The sequence below is a fragment of the Eleginops maclovinus genome, chromosome 2 (genome assembly GCF_036324505.1).
Source record: "Eleginops maclovinus isolate JMC-PN-2008 ecotype Puerto Natales chromosome 2, JC_Emac_rtc_rv5, whole genome shotgun sequence".
NCBI classification, from domain to species: Eukaryota; Metazoa; Chordata; class Actinopteri; order Perciformes; family Eleginopidae; genus Eleginops; species Eleginops maclovinus.
Window position 1 is genome coordinate 24,844,780 of NC_086350.1, and position 27,413 is coordinate 24,872,192.

The 27,413-nt window shown below is 40.0% G+C and overlaps 1 protein-coding gene across 2 annotated transcripts in view; it reads left to right on the plus strand.

Moving 5' to 3' along the window:
• Positions 1-27,413, plus strand: part of LOC134858774 (cytosolic carboxypeptidase 4) — an 86,416-nt gene that overhangs the window by 43,255 nt on the left and 15,748 nt on the right. For both annotated transcript variants that reach the window (XM_063874884.1, XM_063874896.1), the window contains exons 11-25: positions 1,945-2,061; positions 9,282-9,459; positions 9,574-9,664; positions 10,655-10,918; positions 15,974-16,057; positions 16,147-16,227; positions 16,311-16,459; positions 18,716-18,803; positions 19,392-19,524; positions 20,613-20,766; positions 23,175-23,355; positions 23,569-23,698; positions 25,344-25,475; positions 26,092-26,154; positions 26,235-26,348. In XM_063874884.1, coding sequence (XP_063730954.1) covers positions 1,945-2,061; positions 9,282-9,459; positions 9,574-9,664; positions 10,655-10,918; positions 15,974-16,057; positions 16,147-16,227; positions 16,311-16,459; positions 18,716-18,803; positions 19,392-19,524; positions 20,613-20,766; positions 23,175-23,355; positions 23,569-23,698; positions 25,344-25,475; positions 26,092-26,154; positions 26,235-26,348 — 1,959 coding nt within the window. The remainder of the gene's footprint in view (positions 1-1,944; positions 2,062-9,281; positions 9,460-9,573; positions 9,665-10,654; positions 10,919-15,973; positions 16,058-16,146; positions 16,228-16,310; positions 16,460-18,715; positions 18,804-19,391; positions 19,525-20,612; positions 20,767-23,174; positions 23,356-23,568; positions 23,699-25,343; positions 25,476-26,091; positions 26,155-26,234; positions 26,349-27,413) is intronic.

Below are 27,413 nucleotides of genomic sequence, written 5' to 3' on the forward strand. Positions count from 1 at the left end.
TTTGTCAAACCTTGTTGATTTATGTAAAAAAAATCTGCTGATTTACGGACTTCACTCTCCCAATCTAAGTCAACGTGAAAAAGTATTTCTTATTTAAAAAAAATGTTGCTTCAACACCTGGCTCCCTTTCTTGGGGCTTGGTCTGGAGGACATTGGTGGGCACAGATTATACAAGTCTGTGTTTGGGCACAATGATAGCAACCCTGACAGTGTCACTCGCACAACAGAACTCAACAATCGCACCACACTGTTGTACAAATAGATCCTTTGTGATTGAAATGCTGAAGTTCCTTGTGATTGGTTCCCCTCATATACCAAACCATCAAAAGTAAGAACATTGTGAGTGCTTTTATTCTCTTTTGAGTCATATATAATCAAAATGTCAGTAAACAGGCAGACTGCCAGAGTGACTAACAATAACATGAGGCTAATATGAGAGAGTGCAGGATATTTATGGAGTAATATGTGTGCAAGGAACTCTGTTCTTCTTCCTCTTATTAGGCAGACACTGCTCATTGGACAGACTTGATTTACATACAAGGATTTGTTTATCGCACACAGTGACTCAGTGACTGACTAATGCTGCATTCCCATTGTGGCAGTATGTGGTAGACAGGAAGAGACAGATGTTCTTTGTTTTCTACAGGGGACTGTCAATTACTATGCCAGCAGCAATGGTGCTAAGTGCCACCCACAACACCCACTGATACTGCTTGTCAGAATAAGTTCCATTTGTTTTCCTCTTTCTCGCTGAAGTAATATATATGTACTAACTTTAAACAAATGCTTTCATTGTCAAAGATTAGGAAAAGGGGAACAATCAGGTCTTGCCTGACCCTACCATTTAGTCTTCATGGTTATCAATGAGTTATGAATTGCTGGATATTTAATAATTCAAATTCAACAACATCCTTTTTGACAGACGGAGCAGATAGCTGCTACTATGTTAGCATGATGCTAAAGCTATGATTTTTGAATCAAATAAGATAAATTGTACTTTACTGAGCCCAAATTGTGAAATGTTTTTGTTGCAACAGCATAAAAGAAAACAAGGCATGGCACATAATTAGATATTAAAGAGTAGAAATAAACTATTCCAAAATATAAACATCTCAAAATAGAAATAGAATGTAGTTAAAAAGACAGAAATCAATAAGACACAGGGAGCTGCTGTGACATGTAGGCGCTCTCTTAAAAGATGAACTAATTCTCTATTTGTTTTTGTTATTGCTCTATATAAAATATATATTATTATATGACATAGTATTCATTTTTTTTACCAAGCTTTTAATGACCACTTGTTTGCCATTATTGAAGTTTTTAATAGTGGCAAAAGCTTTCTTTCAGTTGACGTTTTTGTTTTTTACTTCCTATCAGGTCCTATCCATACATATGCAAATTAAGTCATATCAGACTCTGAGTTAGATCATTATGAAAAATATGCCAGTTTATTATGCAGGTTGAAAACGTCAAATGCCGAAATCACAGCAACAAGTACTCAAGCATTTGGTTAATAGTTAATATGGCATATGGTTAATGTTCCGCTAAATGTCGGTGGAGTGGTCATCATTCCTCTTATTTTTGCTTTGTAAGAATAAGAGCAACATGAGCACAACTCCGACGCAGTCTGCCACCGTTGTTGTTATTTACACTAACTGAGGAATTCAGCTTCGTAAACAGTGACGTCATAACGTGGGTCCTACTGGGCTTTGGTTGTTCAAAGGCAAACTGGTTCACAGATAGGTCGATTTGCAAACCAAACAAGCTCCAAATTAGAACTAGAACAAACTAATTTCTGCCGTGAAGAAGTATCAGCCAACGACTCCTTTTCCTGTGGCTAAAGGAATTTTATATTATATCCTGGTTCAAAAAACTTAAAATGCATGGATACTTGTCCAATTTAAAAGTCTTTAAGTACGTTTCTGTTTTTTTCTCTTTTTACAGGATGATGATTTGGAGACTGACCTGAACAAACTTCGTGTCCGTCCTGACCCGGACAGACCCAAAGAGCTCCTGCCACAGTACAACCGCGTCTGTCCTGAACTCTCACATGACTTCCAGGTATACACGTCTAAGTACATATTCCTTTCAAAAAATAGCATTAAACAAGAGATGGTCCGACGCATTTTCAGAGTAGGAATATTTGTATGGTTTAAGCGAATGATGGCGGCTAGGGTGACGCAGATTACACCATGGTCACCAGCTAGCTCACAATTTGAAAACAACGATTATTTCTGCCTCGCTATGAGTTTTGCCCAAGAATTGTGTTTCCGTACAGGAAAAGGTCCTGGGTCTCCGGTTAGATATTTTGTTAGTAATATTGTTTGGTTGACTAGGTCTAGCTACAATCTCCCCTTGAGATATTTTCCTAACCTAAATTGAAGCTACTCTATGTTCGCAGCAAGACTTACTTGGCCTAGGGTTTTTATTTCGGTTTCACAACAGCTGTGAAAAGTAATCCATACGCCGAATGGTTTGTTGTGTTTTCTCCTGACAAGCGACTCTGTTCTCAGATTAGCTAAATCAGAATATACACACACTGCTGGCAGAGAAGAGCCTTTCTGATCTCCGCTCCTAATGATTCCAACTTTTTACAAGCAGTTTCCCTGGGTAATGTCAAGAGATTTCCTGGGTTGCAGTTAGTGAAAGGTGCTCAAGTTCAATAAGGTTGAAACAACAATCTGTTGAAGAGCCAGGGTTGGTAAACTGTGAGCTGATGAGAGGCAGCTGTCTTGTCTTTTCCTAAGTCCTGTTGAATCCTCCTACCATCTTTCCCTCACCCTGTGATGTTTCCCACAGAGGTTACGGATAGTTAGGAAAAAACACAGTGGGAGCTGTTTTTAGGAATATTCAGCCGCAACCCATCGTAGAGTCATGAACGAAAGAACGAGATCGCCGATACAAGTGTCCGAAATGGGATTTCTCCGCAGGGTGGCTGGCATCTCCCTTAGGGATAAGGTGAGAAGTTCCGTCATCCGGGAGGGACTCGGAGTAGAACCGCTGCTCCTTCGCGTTGAAAGGAGCCAGTTGAGGTGGTTCGGGTACCCAGTGAGGATGCCACCTGGGCGCCTCCCTAGGGAGGTGTTCCAGGCACGTCCAGCTGGGAAGAGACCGAGGGGTAGACCTAGGACCAGGCGGAGGGATTATATCTCTTCGCTGGCCTGGGAGCGCCTTGGAATCCCCCAGTCAGAGCTGGTTGATGTGGCCAGGGAAAGAGAAGTTTGGGGCTCTCTGCTGGAGCTGTTACCTCCGCGACCCTAACGGAAAAGCGGGAGAAGATGGATGGATGGATGGATGGATGGAAACCATCGTAGAAACAAGCACAAGGGAGCACTCGGGGGAGCACTGGGAACACAAATGCACAATCCCACTGTCACCTGGGAAGTACTAAGGTGCAAGAGTCTCCAAGGGCTGAAAATGTTGTAAACTGGAATGGGAAAAAACGTTATGGGGAACATTTCACGATATCTTGACGACAACCGGTTGTTGGTTTTGAAACTTGTTATTCTACTTGCTGCCTATTGGGCAAGAACCTGTAAGCAATCAAATCCGATTGGACGGGATGTAATTGTCAAATAAACAATGTACGTTTTTTTGTTAAAACTGCATTATTCTTTAAAAAATCATGCAATACAGACTTTGGTTACGTTCCTCTAATTGTGTGTTCTTTTTAAACCATACTAAAACCTTAATGTCCTTTTTCTTTTATGCCTCCTGGCTTCCCATGGTAACTACGTGTTTTAATGTGCCAGCACTATGAATGGTGGGTAATTCCCTAAATCAAAATTGGTTAAATGCAAACTTTTAGTGTGCCATAAGGGCTCAACATCTGTAAAAGAGCCCTAAAGAACACAATTTGACAATATGACAATTTGATATTGGGAGAGTTCTCAAAGAATTTAACGGAACCACCTGAAAGCCTGAGTTTGGACATTGTAATAGAACCATGGAAGGGGAAACACTAGGAAACCCTTGAGAATATTCTGGGGTCACAGCTGTAACACACAGAGGCAACCATGACAAATACAGATTCCGCAAGAAATTAAAGTTTTCTAAGAAGGAAAAGAAGCAGAGAAAGACACACCAGGCGTGGCAGAGAGCTACAGATGATGTTTTCTTGTCTTGTTTGTTAATATTTCTCACAGAAGTTCATTTAGAAAAAAGTGAACTACTGGCTTCAATAGCTGTGTTCCAGAGACAGAAAGGCAGGACTGATTCTGCTGCTATATCACCACCAATGTATTCTACCGTGACACATATAATCACATTGTGCCAAAAGAACAGCATCTGTAATATGAATTATTAAGAAGTCTGTGGATATGAGAGCACCATCAGTTAACTGCTCTGATAGCAACATTACTTAATACATGTTTGACGGGTAATAGCTGCATTATGAATCCTGTAGGACACAATTGCTGGCCTGGGAACGTCTTCCCTGAGGACTGAGAAGTTCAGTCATCCGTTACAGACTCATAGAAGAGGACCAAAAAAGGATGCAGCAGGGCTGCCTCCCTGGAGGGGGGGGGGGATTGAGGAAAAGGTGGACGGATTATAGCTCCACAATGGCCTTGGAGTGCCTTAGAATCCCCCAGTCAGAGATGGTTAATCTTGTCAGGGATAGGAGGTTTGAGCCCTCTAATGGAACTTTTAGCTCCACAACACGATTCCGGATAAGTGATTGGAGATAGATGAAGGTGTTGTACCCAGGAGCAGATTGGTGGGTCATGGGTCAGTGTATGACACCAGAGACAGCGCTTATGTTTACTCACAACATTCATTGGCACTTTTCTTAACCATGGCCATAAAGGCTGTTTCAACAATCGACAGTATTTGAATTGTCCCAGTGTAAGAAAATCAAGACCCAACTGCAGAATAAAAAGGAGGCAGGTATTAATGTGTAAACAAAAAGCAAGCTTTTAATAAAAAAAAGTCGCAAAAAATCAGGACCAACCGGCAAAACAAAATTAAAGAAAAACTGAACTAGTACAGACCTCAAGGCACAAGATACAACAGTGGGAACAAAGGAAGGACCTCAGGGATACAGACAGGAAAATAGACGACAAACTGACAATAAAACACAAGTGGAGACAGGCCTATAGACACAAGTCACAAACACAAAGTCAGCAGATGATTGCAATATATTCACAAGGCTGAAAAAACAAAAAAGACATGAGAAAATACATTTAAAAATTAAAACATTAAACCCCCAAATGTGCCATGAATTTGCCAAAGTTAGGCAAGTTAGGCACATCAGAAAACTCACACTGATGACCTTCGTGTTTGTCTGTTGTTTAGGTGAGATTGGGTTCACTGTTATGGAGCATCATCATGCTAAGATCAAAATCACTATGAATTTTGACTCAAAGCCCTTTGAAATATGCAGGATAGAATTACATAGCTGTTACTGCAGGAGGACATGACGGATTAGAGAAAGAGGCAGGCAATGAAACACTGTAAATGTGTGTGTGCATGCATGTGTGCTAATGTCATACATGGTCATGATCATCGTGACTTCCATGGCTTCTAGCAGAGGTAGACATGGCTAATTCTACAGAGAGTGGAGATAAACCTTCATCAAAGACAGGCTCAATGTCAACACATCTGACACATCTCTAAAGGGCATACTTGTGCTTGAGACGCCTGTATTAGATCCATGCACTCTGGTGAAGTAGGGCTTCATTAGGTAGGGTGGGAATTATATCGCACCATAAAACTGCTGCATATATACAGTACGTGTACACATACAGTGGGGCAAAAAAGTATTTAGTCAGCCACCAATTGTGCAAGTTCTCCCATTTAAAAAGATGAGAGAGGTCTGTAATTTTTATCATAGATATACTTCAACTATGAGAGACAAAATGAGAAAAAGAAATCCAGGAAATCACATTGTAGGATTTTTAATGAATTATTTGGTAAATTCCTCGGTAAAATAAGTATTTGGTCACCTACAAACAAGCAAGATTTCTGGCTCTCACAGACCTGTAACTTCTTCTTTAAGAGGCTCCTCTGTCCTCCACTCGTTACCTGTATTAATGGCACCTTTTTGAACTCGTTATCAGTATAAAAGACACCTGTCCACAACCTCAAACAGTCATACTCCAAACTCCACTATGGCCAAGACCAAAGAGCTGTCAAAGGAGACCAGAGACAAAATTGTAGACCTGCACCAGGCTGGGAAAACTGAATCTGCAATAGGTAAGCAGCTTGGTGTGAAGAAATCAACTGTGGGAGCAATTATTAGAAAATGGAAGACATACAAGACCACTGCTAATCTCCCTCCATCTGGGGCTCCACGCAAGATCTCACCCCGTGGGGTCAAAATGATCACAAGAACGGTGAGCAAAAATGCCAGAACCACACGGGGTGACCTAGTGAATGACCTGCAGAGAGCTGGGACCAAAGTAACAGAGGCTACCATAAGTAACACACTACGCCGCCAGGGACTTAAATCCTGCAGTTCCAGACGTGTCCCCCTGCTTAAGCCAGTACATGTCCAGGCCCGTCTGAAGTTTGCTAGAGGGCCTTTGGATGATCCAGAAGAGGAGTGGGAGAATGTCATATGGTCAGATGAAACCAAAATAGAACTTTTTGGTAAAAACTCAACTCGTCGTGTTTGGAGGAGAAAGAATGCAGAGTTGCATCCAAAGAACACCATACCTACTGTGAAGCATGGGGGTGGAGACATCATGCTTTGGGGCTGTTTTTCTGCAAAGGGACCAGGACGACTGATCCGTGTAAAGGAAAGAATGAATGGGGCCATGTATCGTGAGATTTTGAGTGAAAACCTCCTTCCATCAGCAAGGGCACTGAAGATGAAGCGTGGCTGGGTCTTTCAGCATGACAATGATCCCAAACACATCGCCAGGGCAACGAAGGAGTGGCTTCATAAGAAGCATTTCAAGGTCCTGGAGTGGCTTAGCCAGTCTCCAGATCTCAACCCCATAGAAAATCTTTGGAGGGAGTTGAAAGTCCGTGTTGCCCAGCGACAGCCCCAAAACATCACTGCTTTAGAGGAGATCTGCATGGAGGAATGGGCCAAAATACCAGCAACAGTGTGTGAAAACCTTGTGAAGACTTACAGAAAACGTTTGACCTCTGTCATTGCCAACAAAGGGTATATAACAAAGTATTGAGAGGAACTTTTGTTATTGACCAAATACTTATTTTCCACAATCATTTGAAATTAAATTCATTAAAAATCCTACAATGTGATTTTCTGGATTTTTTTTCCTCATTCTGTCTCTCATAGTTGAGGTATACCTATGATAAAAATTACAGGCCTCTCTCATCTTTTTAAATGGGAGAACTTGCACAATTGGTGGCTGACTAAATACTTTTTTGCCCCACTGTACATCAGACACAGAGCATTCATGTGGAGTGGTGCAGCTGATAAATCTCAGTCCAATATGTAATGTATCCAATAATCCTGTTTAATCCAGCCAATTATAATTGATGATAAGTGGAGCTTTCACTTAAGGCCTGTTAGCACATCTTAATTACAATGAGTGAATATGAAGAAGAAGGCGTAGGCGCTAATTTAAGAGATTGCTGCGTTTACCTACGTACAATATTATTTTTAGATCAGAAAGCTTACATTCAAAACATTTATTAACAGCAGCATATTAAGGGTTTGGTGTGTTGTCAGAACCAATTAAATTAAAGGGGCCCTGTTATGCTTTTGGGGGGTTTTCCCTTTCCTGTAGTGTGTTATATAGGTTTTTGTGCATGTAAATGGATTCCAAAGGCTAAAATCTCTGCGTTCCCTCCATAGGGAGTGTCTCCCCCACACAATCCCCCCTGCATGCTTCCATTGGACTCCTTTGTTTATGTGGGTAACATCACCATGTAACACACTCTTCTATTGGCTACAGCTCCAACCTATTGCACATGATAGATTTAGGGGTAAGACATTTCCGACACATCTCACAGCGATTGACCAATCACAACAGAGTTGGACAGTTAACCAATCAGAGCAGACTGGGCTCTGGTTTCAGACAGAGGGTGAAAAGAGGTGCTGCAGCACAGGCAGTATGAGAAAAATAAACAGCTTTTTGAACATTAAAGCATGGAGACATGTCCCAGTAGAGGAGCTAAATACAAATATGAACCTGAAAATTAATTTTAAGGCCCCTTTAAAGTGTAAAAATGTTGCATAATGAATATTCACTTATTAACACTTCAAGTATTTTTTCTGAATTGAACGCCGGCTTGCAGGATTAGTTGTAAAGAACTGATTTCAATAGAACGGTATTGATATTTTTACTTGGGAATTGGAAATGATCTGAATACCTGCATGTGTGTTCTGTGTGTGTGCGCTCGTGTGGTGTATGTGTGTGTGAAAGACAGAAATAGATAGTGTCAGAGACAGATTGGAGATGATAAACGAGTGTCTCGACCCATGATAATGTTTCATGTCATAAAAAACAGGATACCATCTGACATGACTCGTGATGAATGTGATAATGTCTGACTAATGGAAAGCTCATCCATGCTTACATGTCAGAATATATTACAGGATAAATGTAATGTGAGAGCACAAAGCATGTTTCCTTCATCGAATTCACAGTGTGATATAATTCCTATACTTCAGTATCCATTCCATATTTGGTAGATATTAACTCATTGTGATTACGCTTTGTGGGGGTCTAACTGGTTGACTGCTGATACTGTCTCTTGTGTGCAAACCATGATTGTGTTATTAAGAGACTTAAAAGAGTGCTGGCAGGTACACTAGTGATTACATTTTTTCTAAAGATAAAATAAAGTAAATCAAGTAGGAATAGAATCAACTCATTTCCTGAAAATGAATATACTTAAATTAAAGATTACACTTTCAGGTCCATATTTGTATTTCCTGCCTCTACTGGGACATGTCTCCATGCTTTAATGTTCAGAAAGCTCTTTATTTTTCTCATACTGTCTGTGCTGCAGCACCTCTTTTCACCCTCTGTCTGAAACCAGAGTCAGTCTGCTCTGATTGGTTAGCTGGCCTGCTCTGTTGTCATTTGTCAACTGCTAAGAGATGTCCCTGCCTTAGCCGACCACGTGCAATGTGTTGGAGCGCTAGCCAATAGAAGCGTGAGTGTTACATAGTGATGTTACTATGTTAGGAAAGTAAATAAAGGAGTCCAATGGAGGCGTTTCAGGCTGACACACTGCAGGGCCTCTTTAAGACACGTCTTTTTCAACGTCTCGACAAGTCCTCTAATTGAAGCTTTTGGCACACATGTTGACCTTTGAGCAAATGACATGACCATGACCCAAACCTTTATGTCTCACAGGAGCTGGATTTAAGTTCCGAGCCTGAGGAGAGTTCATCAGCGTCATCGTCTTCCTCAGACGACGAAGCTGTGTTCGGCCCCCCCAGGAGGGACAGGAGGAAGAGTTCTGCCAGCTGGGATTGGTCCCCCTCCTCCTCGGGGTCTCACTCAGAGACAGAACCAGAGGGACACACAGCAGGTCAGAGCCAGGGCAAATCTAATACTACCATCAAAACCATAAAAATGTGTACTACCATCTATATTAATACTGAGTAGAAATTCATAAGCACTACTTTGTTTCCTCTCTCTGCAGCTGCCTCTAATTTAGAGGCCTGTGATTTCCACAGTCACAGCAGCATCCTCAGCACCAGCCCCAGTTTCAGGACCATGGTGAGAGAGGCAAGGTACGCTGGCACTGTTTCTTCGGCATGGATATCTAGATAAGGCAATCTGTGGTAATGATGAAATGACATGTAATCTGTATCCACAAAGGAAATGAGGTACATCTGAAAGAATTACCTGAGGACACTCACATGGGTCATTCCTTTAAAAACAAAACAAGGTCAAAACCTATGACTGGACCAGTGTTAGAACACTGTATAGTCAATGTGCTCTATCAGATCTCAAAAGTTACATTTAGGTCGACTCATTTAAGAAAGATTTATTCCAAAAAGTCATAATAATCATGTTTTTTTCAATAATTTGTTGTTCTGGATGATTCTGAAAGGTAATTGTCTCATTCCGGTCACTCTGGGTAATTAGTTAAGTAATGTGTGCAATTACTCTACAGCTTAATTTTCTAACAGCAGTTTTGGGAATCATTCCAGCTTGGCAGAATAAAGCTGCATGTCTGGAAGGACAGTTTGTAGAATTATACTGAAGGCCTTTTCTTTTTGAGCTGTTCCAACTAAAGAGATGATGTTATTGCCAAGCTACAATTGGCATGGCAAATTAGCGACTCTTAATTATAGTACAGGTAGATGTGTATCTTTCACTATGAAAGTAACCAAAGAAATCCAATGGAGGTCCAATTGTTTCATGAGCATGATGATAATATTGTTTGAATTCAAAATGTAATTATGTCCAAAGTCTCAGACATTAAGTTTACTCTGAGGACAACTCTCTGGATATTGAAAACGGAAGAATCATCTTAAATCATGATTGATTGATTGATTGATCAATGATTGACCATAATTGTCATAGCCTCTATCGCAGCTAGAATAATGATTTTTCTGATCGCACTTTGGCATTGATCTGGCCACGAGGCTGTTTTTAGATATAGAGAATTACATTTTAGAAAGTCACAAGTCACCCCTGTCCTGACTTTTAACCTATTTTCGAAACTTAGATTTCTTATTGTCACAATTTGCACTTATCATTGTTTTTTTTCCAAGGGGAGAAGCACCTCCCGGGCAGAGAGGGGAGGAGGTTGGTGATGAGGAGGACGCAGAAGAATCCCACCACTGTACCATGATAGACACGCTATTGGACAGACATGGAGTCTGTATTCCCCACCATGAACCCAGGCTGTACCGCGCTGCTGCTGCCCAAACCAAATCTATTCCAGGGTTCAGCATCCTGGCTTTCCCTGATTTCTGGGGTCACCTCCCACCACCAGGGCATGAACCCATGGCTCCGCGTAAACCCAACATACAGAGGTACTCGATTGTCAATACAGCACTTAAAGTTGCAATTGATCACATTTGGCCGCTTGATGTTGCTATCCTTAACCCTCGAACCTGGAACCCTAGAAGCTAACTAGCTAAACTTAGCTTTAGCCTACTTATCAAGACGACAAGGGGCCACCTGGGCATGACTTTGAAGTCCTTGTAGCTCCGTCAGCTGACTCAAATGAGCAAAAGCAGAACCAATGTTTAGTCTGGTCTCCTTTGGCACTGAGAACTTTGGTGGTTTCCCAAGTAAAGACGGTCGCCTGCGGTCAAACTTAGTTTTTCTGTTCTCTCCTTATTAACTGGAAAGAACTAAGACTCGCTGACAACACAAAAATACCATGCGATATTAACGTTGTTATACTATTGGATCACCTAGGAGTCCGGGCCTGTCCCTTTTTTATGTTGTTAATGTTAAGGCAAGGAAAGTTTATATATATAGCACCTTTCAACACAAGGCAATTCAAAGTGCTTTACAAACATGAAGAACTGGTTATAGTTGGACACAAAGATTGATGGACTGGTTAAATTGGCACAGAGAGACTCATGAACTAGTTATCAAGCACACATGTTTTCCCACACTCCTGCAGTCTTGCCTACAGTCTTGTCAGATTTCATTATTTCCCAATTGGTTCTTTTACTATGCAATCTTCCCTTCCACCAGTACTGTAGGTGTGACAGCCATGAGAGTCCAATTCTGATCTGCTTCTTGTTCAAATTGGTCTCTGCGAGTGTTATTCTCTTATGTATTCCCTTCATTATCTTTGTGTTTTGCTTTTCTTTTGTCCATTACATTATCTACATCACCCCTGTGTCGGTTTGTAGTGTGTTATCTGTCTTAATAAAACAATGCATAGTAGTAATGAGGTCAGAGGTTAAACAGATCTATACATACCACATTATTTCGACACATGTTTAAGTGGCACTGTCTGGCAGGCGAACCTACACATCTGATGAATACATCATGCATCATAATAATCAAACACGATGCATTCCAGGAGCATTTGTCCATAGTGTATGTACCTTACACAGACGTAATGGGCTGATGACACAGGGGACGGATGTTTATGTAACACTCTAAAACCCTGTGCTTTGCATTTTAAATGTGGCCCTCTTAGTTTCTATTGCGTGTGCCACCTTTTGTTTGTGTTGATCTCAACTACACGGTTTAGTAACTGCATTCTGCAGGGCTGCTACAGACAATCGGACTCACCATGTGAAAAACCATATCAGCATCGCAGTGGCAGCTGGGGTTAGGGTTAGCCTAGGTATAACTTTTTCAGACCTTGTAACTCTTTCAGCTGAATGGAATGAGCAAGAGAGGAACCATTATTTACCATGGTTCTCTTTGTTACAGAGCACTTTTGGATGGGTACCCGATCGAAAACGGCTTCACGCCGTCAAACTCGTTTTTCTGTTCTTTCCATACTAACTAACTACTAAAACTCTACATCGCTTACAACTCAAAGATACCATGCGTTTCAGTGTTGTTCTACTATTGGATCACATAGAAGTCAAGACATGTCAGGATAGAGTTAGGGTCAGCCTAACCAAGTTGTGAGACAAAGGAGAAAGTAACTTCCTGGTTAGGGTTAGCCTAACCACACATCAGAAGAGTCAAATGCAAGCGTCTCATACATGAAGTGACACATAAAAGATAGCAGTGGTGCTTGAGGAGGGGTTTAACCAAATCTGTAGTGGCTGTAGAGAGAGCAAAGGAGGCAGTCCTTCCTGGTTAGGGAACTGTTAACTCAAATGTACCACCTAAACATATGAGACTGTTAGTGTTGGAGCTATATATTGATTTGTTATTGAATGGTTAATGCATATTTTTTTACTGTTTTGTTTCTAATAAATGTAATATTGTTTAGTTTGATTATTAAAGTTAATTAAAGTCATTCTTTATACTTTTAATTTTAAGGCGGTTTTGAGCACTCAATATATATGTATTATTATATATTTGAGACAGGTGGTGGAGGGATTAGCGCAACCAGACGAGTGTATGTTTTTTTACCAGGGAACATAGGATATGCTAAAGGAGAGGCCACGGGAAAGGCCCCGGTGAAACCATTGTTCTATATACATATATTATTGGAATACAAGAGAATAAAGGAAAAAACACTATGTTCTGGCCTGGACATTCACTATTTACCTGCGTAAGATTCACTTTCTGGTGCCCAAGCAGCAGTTTATGTGAAGTTAAACTTCAGTTTTACTTTTCTATGATTTTTGCCGTTACACTTGGGTTGACTCTTCTGTGGTCTCAGCCTCCGTGGACATGTTACCTTCCAAAAAAGGAATGTTTTTATGTCCCCTTCGCCCATTTGAACTGTATGGGAACAGTATATAAATACTTGGATGTGACGCACTAGCAAGTCTTTATTGAGTTGCTAATCTTGGCAGGAGGGTATGTGTTTGATGGCAAGGCAACAAAAAGCCTTTGAAATGGTGACACCACAATATCTCCTGCCACCAAGTCTCTTAAGACACTCCATGTATTTTCCTATGCCATACAGTTAAAAAAAAAACAAATAAAAAACATTGTGTAGATCTTTTTCCCCCTAATGTTAGGGACAATCAATGAGATTTTATAGTTGACATTCTCATTAACAGGGTTACCAGGAGGGTTCATTTTAAGGCCGGTAACACATTTGTTTAACATGGATGACTCAATACCAGCATGTGTACATACTACATATGGGATTATCTGATATGTTAGTAAACATCCAATATAGTTCAATCAAAGGTTAAACTAGGGTGACCAGACGTCCTCTTTTGCCCGGACATGTCCTCTTTTTATGTCCTGTCCGGAGCGTCCGGGGGGGTTTTATAAATTCATGAAAACGTCCGGTTTTCACAGTTTTTCATGGGACCATTAAGCGTGTACTTAAATTGAATGGCGCTTTGCACAGAAGTCTACTGTACTTACACTTCCCCCCCAACAATCGCAAGTGTCCTCTTTTTCGCCACCTCAAATCTGGTCACCCTAGTTAAACCACCATACTGAAAGCCTTTACATTCAAACGCTGTTGTTTTATTTGCTTAAAAGCCTTCCATTTATTTGTGTTTTGAATTGATTTTTGATAGGTAGCAGAGTAATCGTATTACCTACTCTATGTGTAAAGTTCACTGGGGACAGGCACACCCATAATAGCATGACAGAGAGACATGCAGAATAAACAGACTCATAACTAGCTTAATGCTGGAGTGCTTGGCAGCACACATCACACAATCTGGCAGGGACCAAGTGACAGTGAAGTGGTACACATGCTGTGGGGCTGATTAGGGAATGAGTTGCAGGTGAGGGGATGGGCTGGGAAAAGCTGTGAGGAGAATGAGCTGATCGCAAGAAGGAGGGAGGATCTTAAATGACTTGGGTTCAAGGCCATTGGTTTTTATTGAAGACATAAATATCAATTAAACAGCATGAAAGTGCATTAGTTTGGGAATATTTTAAGTGGCAGATTAATCCACATTTGGTGCTATAGTGAGTATTTGAAGCAGCAGGATTGTATGTATGGGATTGACTGAACATAAAGTAATGACCAAACATGTGAGCCAGTGCAAAAGTGTGGACTACTGTTTGAACTACATGAATTTGTTGACAAATGCATATAAATAAAATTAAATGCAGCTGCTCCCATCCTCAGTAATAGTAAAAAAAACAACTCTAAATGCAAATGTTTTCTGCCCTGATTGTAATGTGGGCTAACCTCTGTGACTCAAACCTTAGTCTTGTTTAAGAATGCACTGCTTATATTTGTGAGTGTATAACTGTGTGTGAGTATGTGTGACACTGTTTGATAACTCCTCAGAGACACTTCCTCACCATTTTCAAGAGACCAACAGACGCTGACATTTAGAAAATGTTAAGGATGCAATTTCACTCTGATTAAATTGCCAGTCTGTTGGCAGTTACATAAAAAAATCATTTTTTTGTTTTTGTTTGCAGTCCCTTATATAACTCATGTTGATGCCATTTTTGTTAGGGATGCTTTGTGAGTAAATTGTCTCAGGTATAGAAAAATAATTATTCGTAATGTAATGTCTCATTTCGAAATCTTGTCCTCCACTTTACCCGTTCTCTGTCTTCTTTGAGACTAATTTGATTTTATCAAACATTTTTCTAATTATCTATAGAACTGTACATCATTGATCTGCTCATTTTTGAATGGAGTGACTCTGAGTTTACACTGAATATTATAGTTAAACTGCAGAGATTGGGGCTTATAATGTATATTTGCTTATATTTTTTGACACATAAATTGAATACTGGTTAGCATTGAAGCCAACTAAACATTGAGTTACCCATTCACATGCTAATGGGATTAGCATTGCGCATTGTTTTAAACTTCTCACACATAGCCCTCTCAAACAGTGCAAAACTCTGCCAACCCTCTTAACAGGGGCAGCACAAGTAGTGTTCTGAAAGTTAAAAGGAAAATCCACACAGACCCCGCAAGAAAAATGACCGAAAAATGATCTGTGTGGAGGTTTTCCTAACAAGGACTTTAACCTCATTATCAATGACTGTAGTGTCCATCCCATTGGTGGGTCATGGTAACGGAAGACCTAGCAGACTTTCAGAATTCTCTGGGGTTATAGTGACTTGCTTCTGGGTTAGGGTAAATTATTTGCCACTGCCATTAAGGCAATCTGGCACCATTGGGAAACCAAACACAGTTGTTTTTGTTAGAAAGCATTTACCTTAAAATCATTTGTCATACACATGTTTTGGGATTATGGAAAAACAACAGAAAAATCCCTCCCTGGAGTTATTGAAAAATTGTTTTAGCAAGCAATACATATAATTTCGGGGCACTACGCTCTCCTAAATGCCGGTTGATACAACATTCATAGAGCAATGGGATGTACGGATAGTGAGTGCTAACTGCTTACAAATCATCCAAATCTGTCTTCTTTTAACATCTGAAACTCCCTCCATTCCTTTGATAACACAGTGGTACCTCCATCTCCTGGAGAACTTTTTACAGAACCTTCTCAATGTTAACGTTTGTTTCTGCGTGTACTTGTCTTTGTCAGAAAGAAGGTGTTTGAAGATGTCCAACGTTTCCTGAATCCAGATGATATTATCGACCAGGTTGTGTTTGACCTGGAAGATAGCAGGTAGGTAAACAACAAATATACACGATCAGAGCACAAATTTTTGAAAGTGAAATAATCATTTGGGTCCTCTGTGTCTCTTTTTCCTTCAGTCTTCAGTGTCCATCTGATTCCTTGAGGTTTTACTCTAAGTTTGAATGTGGGAACCTAAGGAAGGCTGTTCAGGTTCGAAGGTAAATACATTTATGCTTTACTTCTACACAGTCTACACTTGTCCTTTTCTACTCATTCTCCTCTCTTTTCTTCTCTTCTTCAGATATGAATATGACATCATATTGAATGCTGATGCTAACTGTAACCAGCACACGCAGTGGTTTTACTTTGAAGTCAGTAACATGGTTCCAGGCACCTCCTACCGTTTCAATGTGATCAACTGTGAGAAGAGCAACAGCCAGTTCAACTATGGTGAGAAGGGGCATGTGTGTGTTTGTTTTGCACACACCATTTGAATTGAAAAGTAATTCTAAGTGACACTTGTTCATTTGTTCATAACTATTCAAATATATGTTAATGTCAAACATGAAAAGTGACTAACATGTCATTTGGTATTCCCTAAAAGCGTGTATGTGGTGAACACAAGTTTTCTGGAATGTTTATCGTCAGTGGTCAAACAGTAACAGTACCTCAGACCCTCTTACTCCTTAATGCCCTTGCAAAATGCAAAAGGGGCAATGCAATCTTAAGGTCACCAACTGGACACTCTTTACTTCTCAGCTACTACTAGTACTTTTGTCAATGTTTGGATGAGCACTAGTTTAGCAGCCTTGCTCACAGGCCATGTGTACTTTTCTATGTCTTAAAAACAGCGTTTGGTAACAAATGACATCGGTCCAATTCCAAATTGCCCCCCTAGAAGATAGACATTCAATATCGGCATACAGATGTTAACAACTTCATGTTACCTCGTATTTCTTTTACTTACTTACTTTAGGATCATATACCCGTGTTTATTCGTAAAAATGGCAAATGTGTGCATTTTATTATGAAGTGTTATACATTTAGAGGACCTGTTTCTGCCGGAGACAGGGGAGTTGTTCGAAAGCTTGTCACTTTATTTACACCCTCCACCTGGAAGAAGGGAGCCTTGTTCAGCTGCGAGTGTCACTCCCTGACGGATTGGAAGTGGGTGAGGTCTGGTTTGGAAATGGGACTTTATGAAACCAATAAACATCCTCATGCTGAACATTAGCCGCCTTTAGCTTAGCGGTGGTGACGTGAAGTCAGACAAACTCACAGTGACTTACTGTGACATCAGAGGTGGAAAAGTTAATAATAATCTTAGTAATATAAGTCAATGGTGATGACGCTACATATCTGACATGTATAGGGCTCACATGAGAGGACATCAGTCACTAGAACACTATAGACATAAGGCCATATGTGCATTATTGACCCCCTCCAACCTCTATAGTATGTCTTATAGTGTCTTCAACACTAAAACCCTCGATCAAAGTGTATTGATGCAGGGTTTCTCTCTCACACACACACACACACACACACACACACACACACACACACACACACACACACACACACACACACACACACACACACGGCTCAGCAGTGGTTCCTACCATAATAGCCCATCCATTACAACTAAGTACACAAACAGACACAGGGATTGAAAAACACACTCTGTATCTCCAGTAGCAATCCCACTTCTTCATAGACACTCACTACACACTGATTCATACAATGCACTAGCTCTTTTTGACATCCCTTGGAAATTGGTTTCTTCTAGCAAGAGGTGAATGAAAGGAAAGGATATCTCTTCCAAAATAGTTTATATGCCATTGAACAAAAAAGCATTTTTTCCCGGAAAGATTGTGATGTGCTAACAGGAGAGAATATGATCTGACTACCAAGTTTTAACCCCTCGAGATACGACGGTTTTTAAACAGTGGATATTTTCTAACTTAAGGTTAAAAGCATGCAAAGAAAAACACAGAGGTTACTGAGGGGAGTTTGACCATAGCAAGAAGGTCACCACGCTTTGTAGTATTTTTGCCCAAAACATGGATTCCTAAGAAAGAGGGGCAGGCATTGAAGCAAAGTGGTACGTCAACTACTAGGTCAGTCATGTCATTGGGCAAAAAAAAAAAAAAAAAAGAAGCTTTTTCTATCCACTTACATTGGGGAAGAGACGTCTGTAAACCGGTGGATGTGTTTTTATAGTTAATCCAACTACCCAGAACCAACACTTTAATATCCCTGACTTAATTTTTTACGTCTTAACATTTGTAAGATGAGTTTAAGAGTTATTTTAGAGTGAGCTGCCTTTTGTTCAGAACTGACTGAAAGTAGTACAGTACAAGTTTTTTTATTTCAAACCCTGTATAAAATGATTCTAATATTGCCATTAAATAACAGTGTAAAAGAATGAGAGGTCACGAAAGTAAAATGTGGTAGTCCATCAATCATAGGGTTAGGACTGCATTTATATGTCCATTTCTAAGTTACTGACCAGCAAAAAAGTGCTTTTCAACACAAGCCAATGTTCACAAATTCACACACAAATTCATAACCTGTTGCGGAGGCTGCCAGGCATAGAACCAGCAACCTTCTCATTACTATACAACAGCTTTTCCTGACCCATGCCACCTCAATTGTAATTTCAGCAAGTAAATATACACCTCCATCAATTGTGTGTGTATTCTGCAGGAATGCAGCCCGTGCTGTACTCGGTAAGGGAAGCTCTGGAAGGAAGACCACACTGGGTCAGGACCGGGGCTGAGATTTGTTACTACAGGTATGAATTAAATGCACACATTAAATGTGTTTCCTCTGTGGCTGCAGTCCCAATGTTATTACTTTTAACAAAATGCTGGTAATCCAATCTTGTTGCGTGAATAAATCAGACTGCCAGGAGTGGGCTCAGTACAGATAAGGGATGGAACTTTATCTCTAATAACTTAATGTGTGTTAAATAGTTTATGTAATAGCCCCTCTTTCTGAAGTGTCACCTGGGAGATAAGCTGTTTGAGCTGCAAAAGCACTATTTGTATCCTTATGCTGTGAGCTTACTTGTAATATAATGAATAAAGTGTAATAAATACAATCATACACTCACATATGTCCAGAATGGAACTATTCTTACATCCAATTTATCTACTAAGCAGACAAATACAAAAATGAATAGAAACTATACTTGACTCACCAACAACATCTTGGTTAGTCTCTTCATTTAAATACATTCCTAATTCCCAGGGATAATATGGGGGAAAATATGCTGCACACCACTTACTTAGCGCAGTGCTTAAGATGGAGACCTTCATACACTACGAGAGAAGGACCTTTTATCCAGACATATAAATTATTCTTTGTTATTCTCCTCCAGAAACAACTATTGTCCAGCTCAGTGCAGAAGGAGAACCACCTTTTATACTCTGACCTTTACCATCACCTTCAAACACAATGAAGATGTCTGCTACCTGGCCTACCATTATCCCTACACGTACTCTGCTCTCAAGGTATTCATCACCCATCGTTCAATCCATCCGTCCATCCATCCATCAACCCATCCATACATTTGTCCATCTATTATTGATCCACCAACCCATAAATCCGTCCATCCATAAATCCGTCCATCTGATGACTTTTTAATATTTAAGTAAAACCACCACATCAATTTGCCAGTTTAAAGTCCAGCCATGGGACCCTTTGTCTCTCCACTGTCTGCCTGAAATGCCCCAAAAATACTTTTAAAAACACCATCTGTCTAAATAATCTGAATCTTAATCTGGACTAAATAGTTTGTTGTTTATGAATAACCATGAAAGCATGAATCATTCGGTTGTCACAAATATCTATACAAATGCTTCCTTATGATGACAATAAACACCATTATCGACTGTTAGAATACGCATGGTAAACCAATTCGTTTTATATATTAATTGATACAAATTGTGATTAATAAGGATTCATCTCAAATATAAATTACTAGTATTTATTTGTATTTTGGGGGGACATAAATTGAATACATGTGTGTTGTAATACATAAATGCATGACAGACAAGAGAAATCTACGTCATGTATGATAGTACACAGTATGTTAGCAGAGATAATACACCCTGTGTAGCGTGCATTATACAGAGGGTAATCACAGCAGCTCTCTGTGACAGTGGCTTGGTTGATTTAGCTTGGTGTAGGACAATTGTCAGACTTCATGCCAATAATTCAGAAATCTTCAAAACTAAGCTGAGATGTTTAAACAAAGTGAAAACCCTGTTATGATTCTTACTGATTTCCAGTTGTCTCTTGTCAATGAACTACATGTAGCATGTAACAATCTCAATGCTTTCTTTGCCTTTTCACTGCTATGCGATTCATTAAACCTGTGCTAGTATTACAGGAGGGAGTTGGAATCAAACTTGATAATATGATTAATTTCCGCTGAGATTATGTGACTAATTAGGAGTGTTAACAAATCAAAGTTGACAGCCCTAATAAATATACATTTTTATAAAAGACAATAAGTTATAAAAAACCTTTAAACAACAAGCTGAAAGTCATCTCTGGAGAGCAGAGCCATCAATCAGGTTCTGCTCTTTTTTCTCAGGCTAATCTGAAGCTGCTGCAGAGGTCAGTGGATCCTACCAAGGTGTTTTTCCAGCAGCAGGTTCTTTGTAGCACTCTGGCTGGAAACTCGTGCCCAGTGGTGACCATCACCGCCTGTCCTGCCAGCAGGAGCTGGAGAGACATGCACCAGCTCCGTGAGTACTGAGTGTGTGTGTGATCAGGTGTGTGTGAAGCAGCCATGCATGCTGACAGAGACAGATACCTCATGCTTTGTTTGTTTTCACTCCTTAATTGAAAGCCAGTGATCCTTAGCAGTTGGAAATATGAAGAAGTCATTTGTTTAGGGGAAAACCATATGAGATTCATTATAGCATATCCACATTAGCATAATATAATACCCAAATGCTGCAGCGGATATTACACACAGGGCATTTGTGCATAGCAATTATGCCATTTCATCTTCTCATTTTCTCCAAAATGCTCCAAAAGCTATCAGCGCTACAGGAATTGAAAATACCTGCTTGATTTCACCAATGAAGCTCATGCATTTTAATACGAAACAATGTCATTGGAATGTAAAATGCTTCCTTTGATACGTCGAGTAAACACAGCTCATCAACACAGACAGGAGTTCAACTTGCATTAATATTCACTATGGGCTGTGAAAGGGTTCATTTCAACCGGTGACCCAGCTGTAGATCTCTCTCTCACACTAGCATCACACCTCTTACCCTCTGTGTTTGTCTCTCTCATAGCCCAATTTGCACTCCACATCGATTTTATTCAGTTTGCCGAATCCCATTCATGGTGAAGGTGTTTTTGTTGATCCCTTTAAGAGGAGTGGAGAGGAAATTTTCCTCTGTGTGAGGTTCAGTTAAACAAAGCAATTAACCTTTTGACGGAGCACACAACTCCATGCTATGCTTATGGAGATCTGACAGTGACTGTGTGTGGCTTTTAAACCTGAAAGATAATGTGTGGAGGATGTGCTTGTGTGTCTTCCTCCTTGGAGTATAGAGTTGTGGGCACTAATTGAATGAACATTTTTTATTTCGAAGTTTATTTGAGTTTATTAACTCTTAAAGAAGACATATGATGCACAGTGTAAGGTTTAAGTTCCTCTACTGTGACATGTCTCCATGCTTTAATGTTCAAAAAGCTATTTATGTTTCTCGTACTGCCTGTGCTGCAGCACCTCTTTTCACCCTCTGCCTGAAACCAGAGCCCAGTCTGCTCTGATTGGTTAGCTAGCCGGCTCTGTTGTGATTGGTCAACTTAGATGTCTTTAGATGTGTTTTTAAAAAGCATCATGACGATGGCAAAATCTAAGTTCTCCGCCTTATGGTTGATGTTTTTCTCCAACATACACCTTTTCTTTCAGAAAGGAAGGATTTCACACAACAGCCTACTTTTTGCCTCACTCCTCTTGTCTGTAATCACAGCTCATCTCTGAGAGCTGTTCATTATCAGACATCATGTCATTAAGCAAGACAGGCATGACCTGCAGGCAGCTGGAGCAAGGGGTAGGGTTCCTGTGCCACTTTTTTATATATATTTTTTCTTCCTGGAAATCTTTAATTTCTCTAGTTCTCAGTCATAATACAATGAAAAGAAGCTTCCTGTCACAGGGTTTTGATGGACAATGCAGAAATAAAGCTAATATAATACACTGCAAAGCCAAAACCTAAAGGAGCAGGCTAAGGTTACACAAAACAAAAGCACAAATAACAAGAACAAAATAAACTGCGATGGCACGAGAAACACAGGAAGCAAATTCATGTGAAAAATCATAGGAAACGAATCGACAAGCAATGGGAAATATTGACGACGGACTAGAAGGGAACACTGGGAATAAGAGGCTTATATTAACACAGAGCATAATCCCATTGACAAGGCTAACCTGGGGAGGGCAGGCAAAGGGCAACAGGTGATTACACAGGTTCGAATAATCAGGGCGGGGCAGACAATCACAAAGGCGGGAAAACAAAAAGACAGGAAGTCATAGCAGGCAGGACACAAGGAGAGAAAACTTTTCAAAATAAAACAGTCCAACAAAAAAAGCGAGATCATAACACTTTCATTGCCAAAAATTACCAGTTATATGTCCGAGTGTATTCAAGTGGAGCTCCCAGAATTCTTAATATTTTATTCAAATTCAATTAACTTGAATATAAACGCAAACGATAATATTGTTAATTAGAGAGAGAGCATAAGAGCCTGCATTTTGTTGTAATGTGGAGTAGTTTAAGAGCGAACGTAACAGCAACTGAATTACTAACAAGGGAGTGCAGTACGCTTTTACTTTCTCTCGCAGTCCAGACTTTAATTGTAATCGCAACCTGCTTTAGTTAAAGAAGGGGTCTAAGAAACATATCCTCCAGAGGTTTTATTGTAGAAATAAATCAATACATGGACTGAAGAAGTGTAGAGAAGTCTGTGCCAGGAGAGAGGAGAAAATATTAGTAGAAAATAGTGACAATACTTCAACATGTGTCCCTCCAGAGATAAGATAAGATTCTCTATGTTTTCATTATCCATACATATCCCATAATTTCCACTCCAACATTATTTTTCAATATTGTGTCTCTCTGTCCCTGTCCAGGTAATCGTCCCTGCATCGTGCTAACATGCCGTGTCCACCCCGGTGAGTCCAATGCCAGCTGGGTGATGAAGGGCACCCTGGAGTTTCTGTGCAGCAGTGACCCAGTGGCCCAGAGTCTGAGGGAGGCCTTCATCTTCAAGATCATCCCCATGCTCAACCCAGACGGAGTCATCAATGGCACGTGAGTGGGGGGGAGGCCTGAAGAGTGACCTACTTATAAACTGCAGCAGTGGATGGAATGTAATGATAATTGTGTTCCTCCTTCAGTTAAGCTTTTAGTATTGTTTCTAATCTTTAGCATCCTCTTGGTTTTTTCAGTTTGTTGCTCGAAGAACTTCCCTCACAAACCTCATAACACATGCCGTTTCTCTCTCTCTGTGGTATGTACCTTCAGGAATCGCTGTGATCTGAATGGTGAGGATCTGAATCGTCAGTGGAGTAAACCAGACCCCGTCCTCAGTCCAACCATCTACCACACCAAGGGCTTCCTCTACTACCTTAACAGTATAGGTCGCACTCCACTGGTGAGACATTGGACCCTTTAAACTACATGTCAATCTCTCCAGCTTTCTCCTGAAATCTGATTGAATGGTTATCATTTTTTTTTGTTCTAAATGCATTAAATCTTCTGCACAATACATGATATAAGTGAATGGATGAGGTGCTGGCGTATTTATTTTTCACCATTGGACACAAAAAGGGCAGCTGTTTCTCCCCTGTTTCCAGTCTTTAGGCTAAGCTAGGCTCATCTAAACCTAACACCAGGTCCGTTCCTAACACACAGACTTTATTCAAGAATGATATCAATCTGAACATCTAACTCTTTCAAATGTCCTTAACCTCCAATGCAATATTTCCTAACATACCTGAAGCAGTTTAAGTTGCTTGTAATATAACAAAAAGAAAAGCAAATAAGAAAAGTGTTTTGGTACAGAATAAGTGAATTAAATAAGTCTTTCTTTCCAACTAATCGTATACTGACTTTATGCCAGAAAACGCTCTGATACGGTTTCCTTCACTTTTTTAAAAATTCCCTAAATAAATGAGATTCCACTAACATTGAAAGTTTAAAAAATGTGTTCAAAACACCTTGGTAGGATCCACTGACCAAAACAATGGGAAACTAATTAACACTAAAATAATGACTGATTTTTATAAGTTTCCCTCACAGTGAAGGCAGTGTTTTTTTATGTCTTCCCAATACTGAAATATAATGAGATGAGGCTTATTCAGGTAATTAACTGCCAACTGTTGCTGTACCCTGACATTCAGCCAAAAGCTTGTGCACTTTTAGTAGAACATTTAGTAGCCTCTTTACAGCAGGTGGTGCACATGTGAAAAAACATGATGCTCTTGGACACTTTTATAACTGCAGTGTTGTTCCAACACTGTCTAAGAATTTATCATGCACATGACAGAGTAATTGTGTTGTTTGTTTCTCTCAGGAACAATGACATTGACAATGTAATCACATATCGTTTTAGCAGGGTTATATACTTGTTCAACAAAAAACAAAAAATGTAACCAAAAATAGGTCATTTGTGTAATTTAACAGTTGAAACCACTCTGCGCACAGTTTTAACCACAAGGGAAATGGAGAAAGAATGAAATAGACATGGGATGGAGTTATCAGCGGTTTGAGAACAGTGAAAAGTGGTGGCCATAATCTAGACACACACAAGACTGAAATGCGCTAGCCTTCACACGCAGCGAGCGGGCTTGACAACGTAAATAGAAAAATAAATCACAGGGAAGCTGGGATATTAGGAAAAAATACTTCATTCTCTGCTGAGGCAGACATTAATACACTATATCTTCACAAAGCCAATACTTGTCTGCTACTATATTAATGCTCTGAATATTGAATTGAGTAACTCTAAGTAAAGTCAACCCAAGAATCAATTTAACTTAATAGATGGATACTAGAATGAAGTTAAAATAATTAAACAGTAATTTAAAAGTACATAAACTGGATGAGATTAATCTCATATATCAGGTTTGAAGTTACAAATTAAAATATTTTATTACAGCATGAATTATTCCAGAACAAATATCCTCACATCATCTGAAAACGGAACTGTATTTGAGATGCTTCTCAAATGTTTAATACTTTATTATCAGGATGTTTAATGAGCCCCTTTAAAGTCTCACTTCCTGTGTGTCCTCCAGGTTTTCTGTGATTACCACGGCCACTCGAGAAAGAAGAACGTCTTCCTGTACGGCTGCAGTTTGAAGGAGACCCTCTGGCAGTCTGGCTCTGCTGTTAACACTATGGGATTAAAAGAGGACCCTGGATATAGGGTAAAACATACACAGACACAGACACACACACACACACACACACACACACACACACACACACACACACACACACACACACACACACACACACACACACACACACACACACAATCAATCATGTCCCAGTAGTGGATTTTTCTCTTTCTCAATCCATTAAAGAATAGGTAAGCATTATTGACAAAACATCAATGATAATACGATTAAAAAATAATATAGGAAGGAAACAATTTCTCTTTTCTCTTTTTCCATGTTATGGCTGAAGATAATCCATTCAGTGTGTGAAAGTGTGTGCATGCATGCATAAAATAGGTCTACTGTATAAAGAAGTCTTTTTTTATTTGCATTGTTTTAAAACTGAAATCACATCATTAAAACTCTTCACACAGTCAGCGGAGAAATTGTCTATGGACCACCGTGTGAGTCATTCTTCGAAAACAACAGAACATGTAATCAACGTCTAATCAGAAACAACAAATAGGTTCTATGTTTTTACAGTAACAATTCAGTTTTAAGTTTCTGTATGAATTAGGGTAGTTGCCATTTCAATTAACAGCAAAACTAAAATAACAAAATATAAAGCTCTATTTGAAATGTAACCGCCACCTTCTCTCTCTAGACCATTCCAAAGACCTTGGATAGTCTCGCCCCAGCTTTCTCTTTCAACAGCTGCAACTATTTGGTAAGAAGAACAACATTTATGTATATTGGCTTTTTTTAATTCAACCAAATTGTGATTGAGCTACATTGTGATTTGCACAGGTGGAGAAGTCTCGCTCTTCCACAGCCAGGGTGGTGGTGTGGAGGGAGATGGGCGTGCTGAGAAGTTATACCATGGAGAGCACTCACAACGGCTGTGACCAGGGAATATACAAGGTATGCAATCACGTGTCCATACATGCTTTCAACATGAATATACAGGAAGGTTTTTGGAGTAGGATTTAGAATATAATGTATTTTAAACTCCCTGTAAAGACAATACACCATTTGTTTTGTTAGGAATACTGTGAAGCTGTATGATTAATACATATACATATTTTATTTTTGGTGGAGGTAAAGAAGAGAGAGATGGTGATAAGAGGGGTCTCCTATGTTCACAGGAATCTATAATAATATATTTATCAAATACAAATGGTGTGATTTATATGGTGGTGGCTGATTCTATAAAAGCAGATATGAAGAGGGTTTGCACTATATTTTGTTGAAATCCTCTCTTTTCTTCTCTTCAACCACCAGCTATATTGTAAGCTGGCACAGCAGCCTATTCAATAAAATGTTACAATTTGTTTATGCAGGTCAGTATGCAGAATTGTGGTAAATGTGCTGTTTATAGGTAACAAAAGGATTAAATAAACAGGACATTAAGGAAACTGAATTGTCAAACCAAACGATTTTTAATCAATTGAAAACTTAAAGGTTTACCAGCCTATAGAAACAAAGGCAAAGGACAGCTTTCTGCAATACTATTAAAAAGAACAGAGCCACTGCACACACACACCAACATCTTGCAGACAGAGATGCAGCGTTCCTCAGGCCTTTATGCAGCCTTGATGACGGATTACGAGCAATTGGGAGAGGCAAAGTCTTGAGCAAGACAGTCAGATACAAACACCACAGCATTTAACAGTGAATTAAGAGATTATATAAATAATAAAATACTAACATTGGCAGCCTGACCATCCATCCCTCCATCTTCTCCAGCTTATCCGTGGTTGGGTGGCGGGGTAGCAGGGAGCCACAAACTTCCCTTTCCCTGGCCACATCAACCAGCTCTGACTGGGGGATTCAAGGCGCTCAGAGGCCAGCAAAGAGATATTATCCCTCCACCTGGTCCCTGGTTTCCTCCCAGCTGGAACAAGCTCCCTAGGGAGGCGCCCAGGTGGCATCCTCACTAGGTGCCCGAAGCACCTCAACTGGCTCCTTTCAACGCGAAGGAGCAGC